The sequence below is a fragment of the Periophthalmus magnuspinnatus genome, chromosome 1 (assembly GCF_009829125.3).
Source record: "Periophthalmus magnuspinnatus isolate fPerMag1 chromosome 1, fPerMag1.2.pri, whole genome shotgun sequence".
Classification (NCBI taxonomy): domain Eukaryota; kingdom Metazoa; phylum Chordata; class Actinopteri; order Gobiiformes; family Gobiidae; genus Periophthalmus; species Periophthalmus magnuspinnatus.
In genome coordinates, this window is record NC_047126.1 from 33,273,042 (window position 1) to 33,287,151 (window position 14,110).

The 14,110-nt window shown below is 40.7% G+C and overlaps 1 protein-coding gene across 1 annotated transcript; it reads left to right on the forward strand.

The window, feature by feature from the left end:
* Positions 1 to 2,869: 2,869 nt before the first annotated feature.
* LOC117370464 (beta-1,3-galactosyltransferase 1-like) lies at positions 2,870 to 8,857 on the forward strand. Its single transcript, XM_055225228.1, has 2 exons — positions 2,870 to 3,010; positions 7,426 to 8,857. The coding sequence occupies exons 1-2, from the start codon at positions 2,979 to 2,981 to the stop codon at positions 8,768 to 8,770; spliced, it is 1,377 nt and encodes a 458-aa protein (XP_055081203.1). The 5' UTR covers positions 2,870 to 2,978; the 3' UTR covers positions 8,771 to 8,857.
* The last annotated feature ends 5,253 nt before the right edge of the window (positions 8,858 to 14,110 follow it).

Below are 14,110 nucleotides of genomic sequence, written 5' to 3' on the forward strand. Positions count from 1 at the left end.
GGGCAGAGAGAGGGGCAGGGGGGAAGGGCAGGAAGGACACGGGCTCTTGGTCAGTCTGATCTGTACCTACACCCTGAAGCCAAGAGGTGGTGCAGAATATCAGATACCAGTGTATCTGGAGTATGTGAATGTTGACTTGGATTTCTGAATGAATCGGGTTTAATTATTGACCTTTTTTTTTTTTTTTACCAGGATTATTCCTCTACTGGTAAGGCATGAACAAAGTCTTAATACAGAATGGTGCAGGATTAATTACTTTTTAATTAAAGAGTATTCATGAAATAGTTACTGAGCCTGAATCATTGTTAATAAACTGTTCAGTATGAAATAAGTCTTTGTTCATGCTTTATTAATGCTAATTGCTACCATGAATGCGCTCTAAAGGAGCCTGCATGAAGCCTACCTGATGTAGTTTTGAGTAGACTAATATAAATGAATAATGACCTGTCAAATGCACTTTCTAAAAATATTCTCAGAACTACAGATAAGTGAACTAGACCGTGAATGACTGGGGCATTAAAGGAACATATCGACAGTTTTGTACCCTCTGTAACTTGTAACAATGCTGGGAATGAGTCACCCTTTGAATGTTCAAAAAAGGGAGTTGCTTTTTTGCCTAACAGGTATTATTCTTGTAAAGTGGATCTAAACTCTAAATCGGTCTTTCTCATTAAACTGTTACTGTTCCTTGTCCTTTTTGGAGCTGGTATACGTGCACAGCTCTGTGTTGTTAGGTCATTCTGTGTTCTAATCTTTACTGTGGAGATATCTGTCTGTGTCACAACCACCTTATAGTGATACCAAAGTCCCTATTTCTATGGCAAGATCCCCAGTGGCCTTGGCTCACTTTGACTAGACTAAACTGGTTTTCTTGTACTATTGTTCCCATGTATAAATACGCTGCATGTATGTTCACTCTTCAGCTGACAGTGAGACGACCCTCTGTTAGGGACAACTGCTCTTTGACAGTTGTGTACAATTGATTCAATAAACCAAACTTTTTGATTCAAGACCGCTCCTTTGTTGTTTTTTACTATTAGACATTCCACAACAGTATGCACTTCCTTCTCCAATATTATTTACTTAATTTGTGATACATGTAGGATTCAGCAGCGTTGTTATTCTGGTACAAATGAAACAAAAAACAAAAAACAAAAAAAACCCAGCTACCTGCTTGTGTGATGTGCAGCTATCCCATTGGGCACCCCACTGGGTTTTCTGATGCAGACTTGTTTCTTTTATTTAGTCATTTTAGATAAATTTTGTGATTTAAAATGTGTAAATTATAACATAATGATCCATGGGTGTCATAGATTATAACTATAGAGCAGACACAAGCAGAATAGGTCTTCTTCAATGTAACTGGAAGGACAAAATATTAAATGATGCATAAAATCTGGCATTTTGAAATGACAGATATTCAATTCATTTTATTTTGGTTGTACTCAAAAATTGAACAAACAGAAAGTTAGAAAATCAACACTGAAACAGAAACAGACAAGAAACAGACAAATGACTCAACAGAAAACAAGCAAATGGAGAAGTGTCCCAGAGCGCCCCCTGTCCTTAGACCCTCCTCCTCTAGGACTCACTGTCCCAGAGTGGCCCCTGTCCTTAGACCCTCCTCCTCTAGCACCCACTGTCCCAGAGCGCCCCCTGTCCTTAGACCCTCCTCCTCTAGGACCCACTGTCCCAGAGCGCCCCCTGTCCTTAGACCCTCCTCCTCTAGGACCCACTGTCCCAGAGCGCCCCCTGTCCTTAGACCCTCCTCCTCTAGCACCCACTGTCCCAGAGCTCCTCCTGTCCTTAGACCCTCCTCCTCTAGCACCCACTGCCCCAGAGTGCCCCCTGTCCTTGGACCCTCCTCCTCTAGCACCCACTGTGCCAGAGCGCCCCTTGTCCTTAGACCCTCCTCCTCTTCTTCTATAAAAATAAGACAAACTAAATCATACCTGAAGGAGCACTGCAGGAACACAAATGTTCATATCATTTCATATTGTAAACATAAAGTTTTTTGTCACTTGTAGATTCAGTCACAGTGGGAAGAATAACCAAAACATTTACTCAAGTAAAAGTAGTTACTTCCATAAACATATTACTCAAGTAGGGGTAAAAGTAAGTAAAGGAGTTTATAAAAGTACACAGACAGCAACTGTTGTGGACTTTGTCTTGTTTTGCGTCAGACCATGTGATTTATAGGGTCTTCACCCGCAATGCATCACATTTATGGCATTTTACTATATCATTAGTCACAGTGAGAGCATTCAACATCATCTGGTCTTCAACAGGACGAAATCCAGGCTGAACTAAGACTGAACCAGGACTGAACCAGACTACAGCCTGAATATAACCAAATTCTAATAAACCAGAACTACACCAGGACTGAAACATGAATGAAACTAGACTGTGAGCTAATAATAATAATTGAGTGGCTCTGGCTCTTAGTTGAGTGGCTCTGGTCCTGGTGACAAAAAACTTTACGATTTAGTTTGTCTTATTTTCATAGAAGAAGAGAAGGAGGGTCTAAGGACAGGGGGTGCTCTCAAGTGTCCCAGAACATCTCCTGTCCTTGGGTCCTAGAGGAGGAGGGTCTAAGGACAGGAGATGTTCTGGGATACTTCTCTATTTGCTTGTCTGTTTTTGTTTCATTGCTGATTTTCTAACTTTCTGTTGGTTAAATCAATTCTCATGTTCAGCCCCAAGAAGCGACTGCTGCTGTGATTTGGGCACATGGTCGGACGCGCTGTGAATATGCAGAATAGTTTTCTCACCGCAAAACTCCACGCCCTCGGCTCATCAACGCAAACTCATAAATCTCACTGTGGTGGTAAACATGAGATTGCTATCCATTAGCTGGAAACTACACAACCCAAACACTAGTCCCTCCTCCTCTCTGCGCCAAGAGCCATCACTGCGCCGCGCTCACCTGCACAGGTATACCCCGAATACGCACCGAGGGACGGGACAGCGCACGAGTCATGCGGGCCGTGTGCCAAAGCTGCCTCCGAAGGTAAGACGCCCACTGTTTATGGAGCTGTACAGGCGGGACAGGGCAGAGCGAGCACCGGGGAGGGACATACCAGGGACACAACCAAAGACTTGAATAAGTTTAATGTCATTTTTGTCAGAGTAAGTCTAGTAACTAGGACGTGTTTATTTGAGGTTAAAAAGTGTAGTTTTAGTCAGAGGGTTTCACAGCCTAGAGCCCAAGACAGTCTGGACTGTCCAAATGATGTTTGAAACTTTGGAACTCCAGTCCCTGTACTGACAGAGACTCTGAGAGCCTTAACCCCGCACAGTCAGACCAGGGAACAGCGCTGAACACACCATCATTTAGACACCAGTGTATTGCCATTACCACTATATGTACAGTAAATACAGCCTTTATAAACAGACAACTACCTAAAAAGGCTGTATTTATATTGTGCCTGTATACGGCACATTTGAGGCTCTGATTTGTGCCCTGCGCCTGTCTCATGTCTTATGTAACTGTTTAGTTTGATCATTTCTTTCTGGACTCTAAAGCTCTTTCCACACTGCAGTTTTGTTTTTGTTTTTTTTGTTTTTTTTGTTTGCAATAGTAATTATTTTAATGCAGAGATGGAAAGCGATATATTTAATTTGACAATGAGTCGAAAACAGCATGTCTTGTACTATTGTATACATTATGCTTTTACATTCATGTTTTCGTAATACTCATGTCACAATGTGACATTAAAGTCGAGACTTAAGAGAACTTTCGTTCTCATTGACCAGAGAAAGTGCAGCGATCTGCGGCCTCCCGTGAGCCTCGTGCCGCAGAGCCACAGAGTCACGGTCCTCTGGGGCTGTCCCACCGGCCGGTCCTGTGTGTGTGGGGGGGTGTGTGTGGGGGTGTGTGGGGGTGTGTGTGTGTCTGTGTCTGTGGGGGTGAGTGGGTGTGTGTGTCTGTGTCTGTGTGGGGGTGTGTCTGTGTATGTGTGTGGGGGGGTGTGTCTGTGTGTGTGTGGTTACAGCACATGGACAGTTGGCCAGATGGGACGGGTAGATCGCCAGTAAAAAAACATTGTATTAAGACATAACCACTATTCTTTTTTTTTTTTTTTCCGAAAATATATAATAATATAGTTATACTTAATTTATAACTATATTATAATATAATCAGTTATAAAATAGTATTTAATTAGAATTATAGGGTTTTTATCTGATGGACCCCAAACTGAGGCAGCAACATCAGGACATGTCTGGGGTCAAAAGTTGTTAAAATAATTGATATAAGTGTCAGAGTGTGGTCACAATGAGCTCTTAAAGAAGTTAATGTTTTTAAAACATAAAAAAATCCTGTAACTTTTGCAAACATTGTCAGATTCAGACAAACCCATAGTAGTGTCTGTGTATTTTGATGAGCTGGACAAAATGATGTGTGGATTGAAAGTGTATCTTTAAAAATGTCTCTCCAGTGCCCCCTGCAAAGTTACAATGGGCCATAAACATTTATCTCCAACATGACACTGGAAATATTGAATGACATGTCGAGCTCAGGCTGATATGCAGCTCTTACACTGTGGCCTGTCCTTCCTCTGCCACAAGGGTCAGAACGGCCCTTTATCACTGACTTTAATTTAGTTTATTCTTTATTTATCAGGGACCATGTACAAATTATTTATCTTACTAAAGAAAAGATGACTTGTTAGTGCTACTTTCCATTTGCAGTCCATAGGCAGGAGTAGTCCTTGGACAGGTACAGTCCAAATGTACTCAAGTAGCCTAGAGTACTTACAAAATGTACAGAAAGTAAAAAGAAGAATTTTAACAGCTTTTACGTCCCCATCAGATTGAATAGTAATATTACCAGTACCAATGCTGTGAAAATGAGCCTTAAGTCACTTTTAAGCTCATGGTGGGAAGAGTAAACAAAACTCAAGTCAAGAGTACTGCTCCTATTAAAAGTATGACAGTGCAAGTATGAGTATAGGGTCAGTACCCAACTGTGCCCCTTCATCTGAATTATGTGAGCTTTTCTATTCTACTCAAGTAGCAAACTAACTTTCTATCCTGGAAAATCAAAACTCTACCTAATTTATATGACCTGATTAGCATTTTTATGAGTTTATCATTTCAAAATATTATGGTCTACTTCACACATGCTTTCAGTAGCCTCCATTCTGAAACTTTTTGAGGAGGTAGCATTTTGAAAGACATAGGCCCTGGGATTGTCAAAAATATATATATATAAAAAAATCAGACCATAAAACTAGTATCAATTAGTATCATTTGAGCAAATATCAGTGTTATTCTTCTTTATACAAATGTCACTGTAGACATGCCAAATGTCACATAGACATACAGTGGGGCAAAAAAGTATTTAGGCAGCCACCAATTGTGCAAGTTCTCTCACTTAAAAGATGAGAGAAGTTTGTAATTTTCATCTTAGAAACAGTTCAACTATGAGAGACAGACTGAGGGGAAAAAATCCAGGAAATCACATTATAGGATTTTTAATGAATTAATTGGTAAATTCCTCGGTAAAATAAGTATTTGGTCACTGTGGGGAAGCTGGCCCGAGTGATCAAAATAGGAGGCAGACTCAAAAGAAGTCCCATTAGACACAATTTATTCCCGTGTAGTGGTACACCGTGAACACAAAAAATAATCCATATTTACAAAAATTAACGGTGCTCAACGGAAACTAAGCAACCAAACTTAAACAACTGAGACAACTGAGACAAAAGCCACGAGTACCCTGGCTACACTGGTGTTTTTCATCTGTCTAATTACCCAGGCTAAAATACTTTCCTGTACCGGAAGCTCCGCCCCCGGTATACTCCATCTCTTGTCCAGGGGGCTGTGGGAGTAACATAAGCACTATGTTCCATAAAAGCATCTCTCGGGCCCAAGTCCCTTTACTAAAAGTGTTTAACTAAATAAACTATAAACACTTAGTTCATGAAACGAAAATACACAAGACATTAACACAAAGAAATAAATAAAACTTAAGCCAGTTTTTCCCTCCACATGGTCCGGCCCACGACCCCACTCAAGCCTATAAAATGGCCGACATAGGGCACACCCCCTCTTTGTTTGGACCATGTGGAGATGCAGGGAAGTGGATTACTGTATTGAACTGAATAACTAAATAAAATATATTTTAACTAACTAGTGTGTGGTGATTTAACTGATTGAAAACTAAACAAAACAAACCCGGGATAGTTCTATTTAGTTTAGTATTGAAAATGAACAGACATGTGCACAAACCAAATTATAATACTATTAAAAGGGACAAAGGCCCACTTTGTCACAGTCACCTACAAACAAGCAAGATTTGTGTTTCTCACAGACCTGCAACTTCTTTAAGAAGTTCCTCTGTCCTCCACTCGATACCTGTATTAATGGCACCTGTTTGAACTCGTTATGAGTATAAAAGCACCTGTCCGCAACCTCAAACAGTCAGACTCCACTATGACCAAGACCATAGGGCAGTCAAAGGACACCACAAACAAAACTGTAGACCAGCACCAGGCTGAGAAGACTATCTGCAATAGGTAAGCAGCTTGGGGTGAAGAAATCAACTGTGGGAGCAATTATTAGAAAATGGAAGACATACAAGACCGCTGATAATCTCCCTGATCTGTGTAATCCCTCAGTGATCAAGGTAGTGGTCCATGTGGTCTTATACTTGTTCTGATACAGCTCAAGATCATTCTAAAGTTATTCTGGAGAGATTCATTTCTGTCTTATGAATGTGACTTTTTTAGTATCGATTAGTATCTGATTTTCGATCCTTTTGACCACCCTACATGGAATACATTCATGCTGAGTTGCATTATACTACAGTATAAAAAAGCTGCATGTTTGTTGCATAGTTTTATACAGAAACAGAATCGTTCTACCTATGTCATCAACACGGAAAATTCCATCCATAATGCAGAGACAGTTCAAGCACAAGGAAGGCATTTTGTTGGCAGGTCCTGTTATCACCCGCTCAGCCACTTTGAGCCTAAGCATAAGTCAATGAAAACCTTTGGTACCCTTAGTCACAGGACCAGAAAAGCTGGTCGACTGTTTTTTCAGATGCACAAACTTATGCTGAGAAGGTTTTCTTTGCATTGACTAGGCGCAACCCAAAACCAATAAGACTCACTGCACTGAGTTTCTTTATTGATATTTAAAATTCGTTAACTTTTGAGTCTATTCTTCTACTGGTCAACTGCATGTCTGTAACAAAAATAGTTTCAACTTGGAGATAAATAAAAGTAAAAAGTTCTGATTCTGATGCAGATAGTGTCCCTGACTTGACTGACAGGTGGATTACCGGTCAATCACACCCATCTAAAATTGGGTTGATGGTGATTAGACTCACATTTTATTGTAATGGACAATTGTGTATTCCGGATACCATAATATTTCTTATATAAATAATGCTTTTGTACTGTTTGTGTTTTGTAGACTATCACGGTACCATCTCCCCTCCTTCGTCCACTTCCTCCTGCTGTGCCTGGCTCTCCTGCTCTTTGTCTTCTTCATGTCGAGCGAGTCAGGCAGTGTGTTGTCGTGGGACAAGCTTCCCCTGGATCAGTACTACCAAAGGCTTCTCACCCAGAACTGGTACACCAGAAGAGGATTCAGACCCCCTGCTATTTATGTCCGTCCTCGACCTGAGGTGCTTGTGGTACAGACTGCTGCTGCTATCCCCAATGAGCTGACCACCAAACCCCATCCCAAACCAGAAACACCCGTTCCAGCAACCCAACCCCAACCCAAAACAGAAGCACCTGCTCCAGCAACTCAACTTGTACCTGAAGCACCCACTCCGGCCACTAAACCCCAACCCAAAACAGAAGCACCTGCTCCAGCAACTCAACTTGTACCTGAAGCACCCACTCCGGCCACTAAATCCCAACCCAAACCAGAAGCATCTACTCCAGCTTCGAAACTCCCACTTCCCAACTTTCACCAGGCCTATGCCCCAAACTATCACTTCATCATGGACAACTCTGATGCATGCAAGAACACTCCCTTCCTGGTTCTAATGGTTCCGGTGGCGTCCATAAACATAGATGCACGTAATGCCATCCGTCAGACGTGGGGTAAGGAGTCCCAGGTGCAGGGGGAGCGCGTGCTGACTCTGTTCATGCTGGGACTGGCTAGGGGTCTTGGGGGCAATGGGCAGAGCCTCCAGCAGGAGAATGACCAGCACCATGATCTCATCCAGAGTGACTTTGTCGACTCATATTTGAACCTCACCATCAAGACCATGGTGATTATGCACTGGCTTTCCACATACTGCATTAACGCCACCTTTGCCATGAAGATCGACTCGGATATGTTTTTAAATATAGACAATTTAGTGGACATGCTGAAAAAGCCTGAAATCCCTAGAATGAACTATTTAACTGGGATGCTGATGTGGAACCGTCCGGTGGTCCGATCCAAAAACTCCAAATGGTACGTGCCAGAGGAGATGTACCATGAGCCTACCTACCCGACCTACTGCCTGGGCATGGGCTACATCTTCTCCAATGACCTCCCAATGAAATTTTTGGAGGTCTCCAAAACAATAAAGCCTTTTAACATTGAGGATGCTTACATTGGGATGTGCATGAAAAAGCTGGGCCTCAGTCCAACAGCTCCCCCTCAGCCTTGGCAGTTTCAGGCCTATAACCACAAATACGAGCGCTGCCAGTTCTCCAAGGTCATCACCTACATCCTGGGCTCCTCAAAGGAGCTGGTCGAGTTCTGGACAGACCTGAAAAAAACGGGTCCACCCTGTCCAGTGAGACCATGGATCTGAGCTGTGGCAATGGAGTGGGAGTGTGAATGGTTATGTGCTGGCAACCAGATGGACCTCATTCATGCAAACATATTTCCCTGCACTTTTGATCTGGTCTGTAAATTCCTGGAATATGTGTGAATAAAAATAAAATGTATTGAAGACCTGTATGATGCATCAGAAGCAAAGAAGTCACCTTAACCTTCAGCACTTCTGGCTCTTTTAAAATGTGTTGATCTGTCATTTAAATGTAGCACTGTAAATAAAAGTGTAAACATTCTGGACCAACAAACAGTATGTCCGTGCCTTATGGCATAAAAGCATAACCTGAAATATGTTGTAGGGGTATTATATTTTTTATAGATTTAATTAAGTTTAATTTATTCCAAAATACAAATTTGTGTTGTTAATGGTATGGGCATGTCTGTAGCAAAAAGAATTGAGATTAATACAAGGCACTGTGATTCTGGTGTATCCATGAATGGGCCTGATATTTTGTTTAACTTGTTGTAACTAATTTTGTATGTGACTCTTGGTTGCTATGCCAACAAGTTGATGTGAGGTTCTGTTGGTCAGTTCCTGGTCTGTTTTGGAGACCAGCTGTAGTGAGTTGAGACTGCTACTGTTTTGCTCTTGTTTATGATCTACAGTAGCCCTTGTGTTCAGGAAATAAACAACCAGAAGAAATTGGGAGTTCATCCTTACACCAGAACACTACTATGTGTTTTTTGCTTCAGAGCATATACCCAAAACCAGTGTTGGTTTAGATGGCTTTTCAAGTGAGCTGGTTGATTTAAAACTAGAGTTTGTACTTTGAATGCCTCCCCTGGAGTTACATATATCTCATATTACACCCGATGCTTCCTAGGGAACTGGAGAAGCCCCTCCCTCACTCACCTGCTGCAGGATTTCATACTATCTGAAAATGATCTGAAGTTTTACAGACACACGGAGGAATGGTTGCACCTTTTCTTCTTGACCTGAAAAATTATGCAAAATATGACTCAGTTGGCTCAGTGTGAAATGGCACAGTTCACACTTAGTCTAGTTCAATAGACCTAGTTAACAAACAAATGGCAAACAACAGGTGTATTGGTTTCAGTGTAGTTCCTCCCTTCAGACAAATAATGTTGAATCCAGAGGTTTGAATACACTATATAAAAATACATATACACTTTTCTCACTGTCTGACATGAAATCAGACTAAACTTTTTCTGTTTTAGTTCAGGTAGGACTACCAAAATTATTTCTATTTGCTAAATGCCAGAATAATGAGAGAAAATATATATATATATATATACACCATACCACTACAATGTGTTTTTTTGCTTCAGAGCATATACCCAATACCGGTGTTGGTTTAGATGGCATTGTTTTCAAGTGGTCTAGTTGATTTAAAACTAGAGTTTGTACTTTGAATGCCTGCCCTGGTGTAACACATATCTCATATTACACCTGATGCTTCCTGGGAAACTGGAGAAGACCCCGCTCATCTGCTGCAGAATTTCATGCTTTCCTCTGAAGCTTTTCAGAAACACCAGCTGTGTAAGGAATGGTTGCGCCTTTTCTTCTTAGTTTGGATTCTGAACCTCCCAGTTGATTTCAAACCTACTAACATTTTAAGACAGAGACTGGTTCACCTAAAGGACAAAACTCCGAGCCACAAACAAAGCAATGTGGTCTACTCCATTCAGTATAGTGAAGAGTGTTACACTGGAGAAACAGCCACTCCATGACAGAATGTGCCAACACCGTTAGTACACTGTCTGGACCCTAGTTCACTGTACATCTCCATCTCAAAGACACTAACCACTCCTTTGAAGATAGTGAAGTTCAGATCTTAGCCAGAGAAAATAAATGGTTTGAGAGGAGAGTTAAAGAAGCCATTTTTGTTAGGAAAGACAATCTTTTTTTGAACAGGAACTGGGCCCTGACACATCACCTGTCCCCAATTTATAATTCCATCCTTAGACCCAATGCAAACAAAAGAAACAAAGAGAACAATGAAGCGAGCCAGTAGGGCCATTAAAGGTTGAATGGAGGCCATTAAGGATGAAACTGTAAACAATAGGTGTTTTGAGTTTCCATGTAGTTAGCTCTTTCCTTCAGAGAGATATAAGGCAGTGTCCAGCAGTAATCTGACCAGAACTGAAGAAGCGGCTTGGATGAGCATCGAAAAGTCTTCGCTAAAACAATGTTTTCTCCAGTTGACAGATTTAACTTTGGCTTTTACTAAAACCCCACAAACAAACAAAGCAATGTGGTCTACTCTACTCATTATAGTGAAGACTGCAGTGAGTGTTATATTGGACAAACTAAACAGTAACTCCATAAGAGAATCTATTTCCTATCATCTATCTCCTGTTTCTAACCACAGGCACAGTTCACACAGTGTACTTCAACAGACCTAGTTAACAAACAGAAACAGCAAACAACAGGTGTATTAGTTTCAGTGTAGTTCCTCCCTTCAGACAGATAATGTTGAAACCAGAAGTTTGCATACACTATATAAAAATACATATACACTTTTTTTTCTCTCTCTCTCTCACTGTCTGACATAAAATCAGACTAAAGATTTACTCTTTTAGGTCAGGTAGGACAACCAAATTTTTTTCTATTTGCTAAATGCCAGAATAATGACAGGATTTTTTGAGATCTTTTTTCATTACTTTATTCAAAGTCAGATGTTTACATATATTTGGTTAAATGAGCCAAGTGTGTAGGCCGCCTTGCTTGCACACAAGACATGCATGTATGTGTATAATATATATATACACTCACCTGAAGGATTATTAGGAACACCATACTAATACGGTGTTTGACCCCCTTTCGTCTTCAGAACTGCCTTAATTCTACATGGCATTGATTCAACAAGGTGCTGAAAGCATTCTTTAGAAATGTTGGCCCATATTGATAGGATAGCATCTTGATCAGTTCATGGAGATTTATGGGATGCACATCCAGGGCACGAAGAAAAATGCTCTATCGGGTTGAGATCTGGTGACTGTGGGGGCCATTGTAGTACAGTGAACTCATTGTCATGTTCAAGAAACCAATTTGAAATGATTCGAGCTTTATGACATGGTGCATTATCCTGCTGGAAGTAGCCATCAGAGGATGGGTACATGGTGGTCATGAAGGGATGGACATGGTCAGAAACAATGTTCAGGTAGCCTGTGGCATTTAAACGATGCAGAATTGGCACTAAGGGACCTAAAGTGTGCCAAGAAAACATCCCCCACACCATTACACCACCACCAGCAGCCTGCACAGTGGTAACAAGGCATGATGGATCCATGTTCTCATTCTGTTTACGCCAAATTCTGACTCTACCATTTGAATGTCTCAACAGAAATCGAGACTCATCAGACCAGGCAACATTTTTCCAGTATTCAACTGTCCAATTTTGGTGAGCTTGTGCAAATTATAGCCTCTTTTTCCTATTTGTAGTGGAGATGAGTGGTACCGGTGGGGTCTTCTGCTGTTGTAGCCCATCCACCTCAAGCTTGTGCGTGTTGTGGCTTCACAAATGCTTTACTGCATTCCTCGGTTGTAACGAGTGGTTATTTCAGTCAAAGTTGCTCTTCTATCAGCTTGAATCACTCGGCCCATTCTCCTCTGACCTCTAGCATCAACAAGGCATTTTTGCCCACAGGACTGCCGCATACTGGATGTTTTTCCCTTTTCACACCATTCTTTGTAAACCCTAGAAATGGTTGTGCGTGAAAATCCCAGTAACTGAGCAGATTGTGAATACTCAGACTGGCCCGTCTGGCACCAACAACCATGCCATGCTCAAAATTGCTTAAATCACCTTTCTTTCCCATTCTGACATTCAGTTTGGAGTTCAGGAGATTGTCTTGAGCAGGACCACACCCCTAAATGCATTGAAGCAACTGCCATGTGATTGGTTGATTAGATAATTGCATTAAGGAGAAATTGAACAGGTGTTCCTAATAATCCTTTAGGTGAGTGTATATGATAGATATATAGATATATAGATTCCCCCAGTTAAATTCAAAAACCCAATCAGAATCAACTTTTGTCAAGAAAATGCTTTATGGAGGCTTAACAACTTAGGATGACAAATTTCATGACTTTGTTGAGAAGGAAATGAAAGATTTTATGGACCATAATGTAAGAAATGTTCGTTTCTGATGCAAGCGTCAAAGAGGACTAAGAGACTTTTTCTTTGCAGGCTGGCCACACCCACATTTTATGATGTAGAAAAATCCAAGACAGTTCCCTATAATCCCACATGGGGATAGTTCATTTTGACTATTTTGCATGTTTCTTGAATGAAAATCCGAGGCGCAAAAAATTCAAATGTGAGAGGTAAAATTTTGAAAGAATTGAGTTCAGCCCACAATGGCCGACTTCCTGTAGGGTTTAGGGTGGGGTCATAATATAATTTTTGACTTGTCTTGACATGTTCTATGTTTGTACCAAATTTCATTTGTCTACGATGAAAAAGGTCTCTCATTGCCGTAATGTATTTCAAATTTTGAGGTGGTGCTATTGAGTCATTTTGAACATTTTTGAACATCAAAATAATAAATTTTTCACCAACCTTGAATATTGGGTCCAATAAAATTGACTTTTCGTTAACGTTCAGGGGGTCAAAAGTGGCTTCAAAGCGGCCACCAAAATAATAATAATAATAATGGAAACACATTTTTCACCCATTATTTTTCTCCTAAACCATAACAGCTACAGTCATGTGACTTTCTCACATTTTGTCCCATCACAAATAAGGCCCCTGTGAATTTTTCTGGAGTCCGTGACAAATTGATTGTCTTCTACGAATTTTTGAAAATGAAATTTGAAGAGGGCGCTAGAGTCTCATTTTGTGAGAGAGTGCCTTGATTTGCATATCATTGCATTCATCTCACAAATGTGCATAAACACTGTATTAGTGTTTTCCCAACAAAAAATGTGTGAAAGAAATATTTCTCTTTCACACATTTTTTGTTGTTGAAATTTTCCAAAAATTGCAATTTTGTTGAAAATTCACCCTGACCACACCCAAAGTCATAATCAAAAGGTAATTGATAATCTTTAATCACATATGGGTTTAGTGGGATTTGGCCAAATTTGAAGTTTTTGTGATGAAAACTGTGCGAGGAGATGTCCTGAATGCGAGGATGTGCACTTTTGTCACTTTTCATTGTTTGATCCAATATGGCCGACTTCGTGTACATTTTAGGGCGGGGCCATAATATAATTTTTGTTATGTCCTGACATTTCCTATTTTTTGATGTGAGTTTTGGATTTTTACGTTGACTTTTTTCCGAGTCAGGATCCCATTGGCCCCATGAAAATCAAAGTTTGAGGTGGTGCTACCGAGTCGTCTTTCATTAT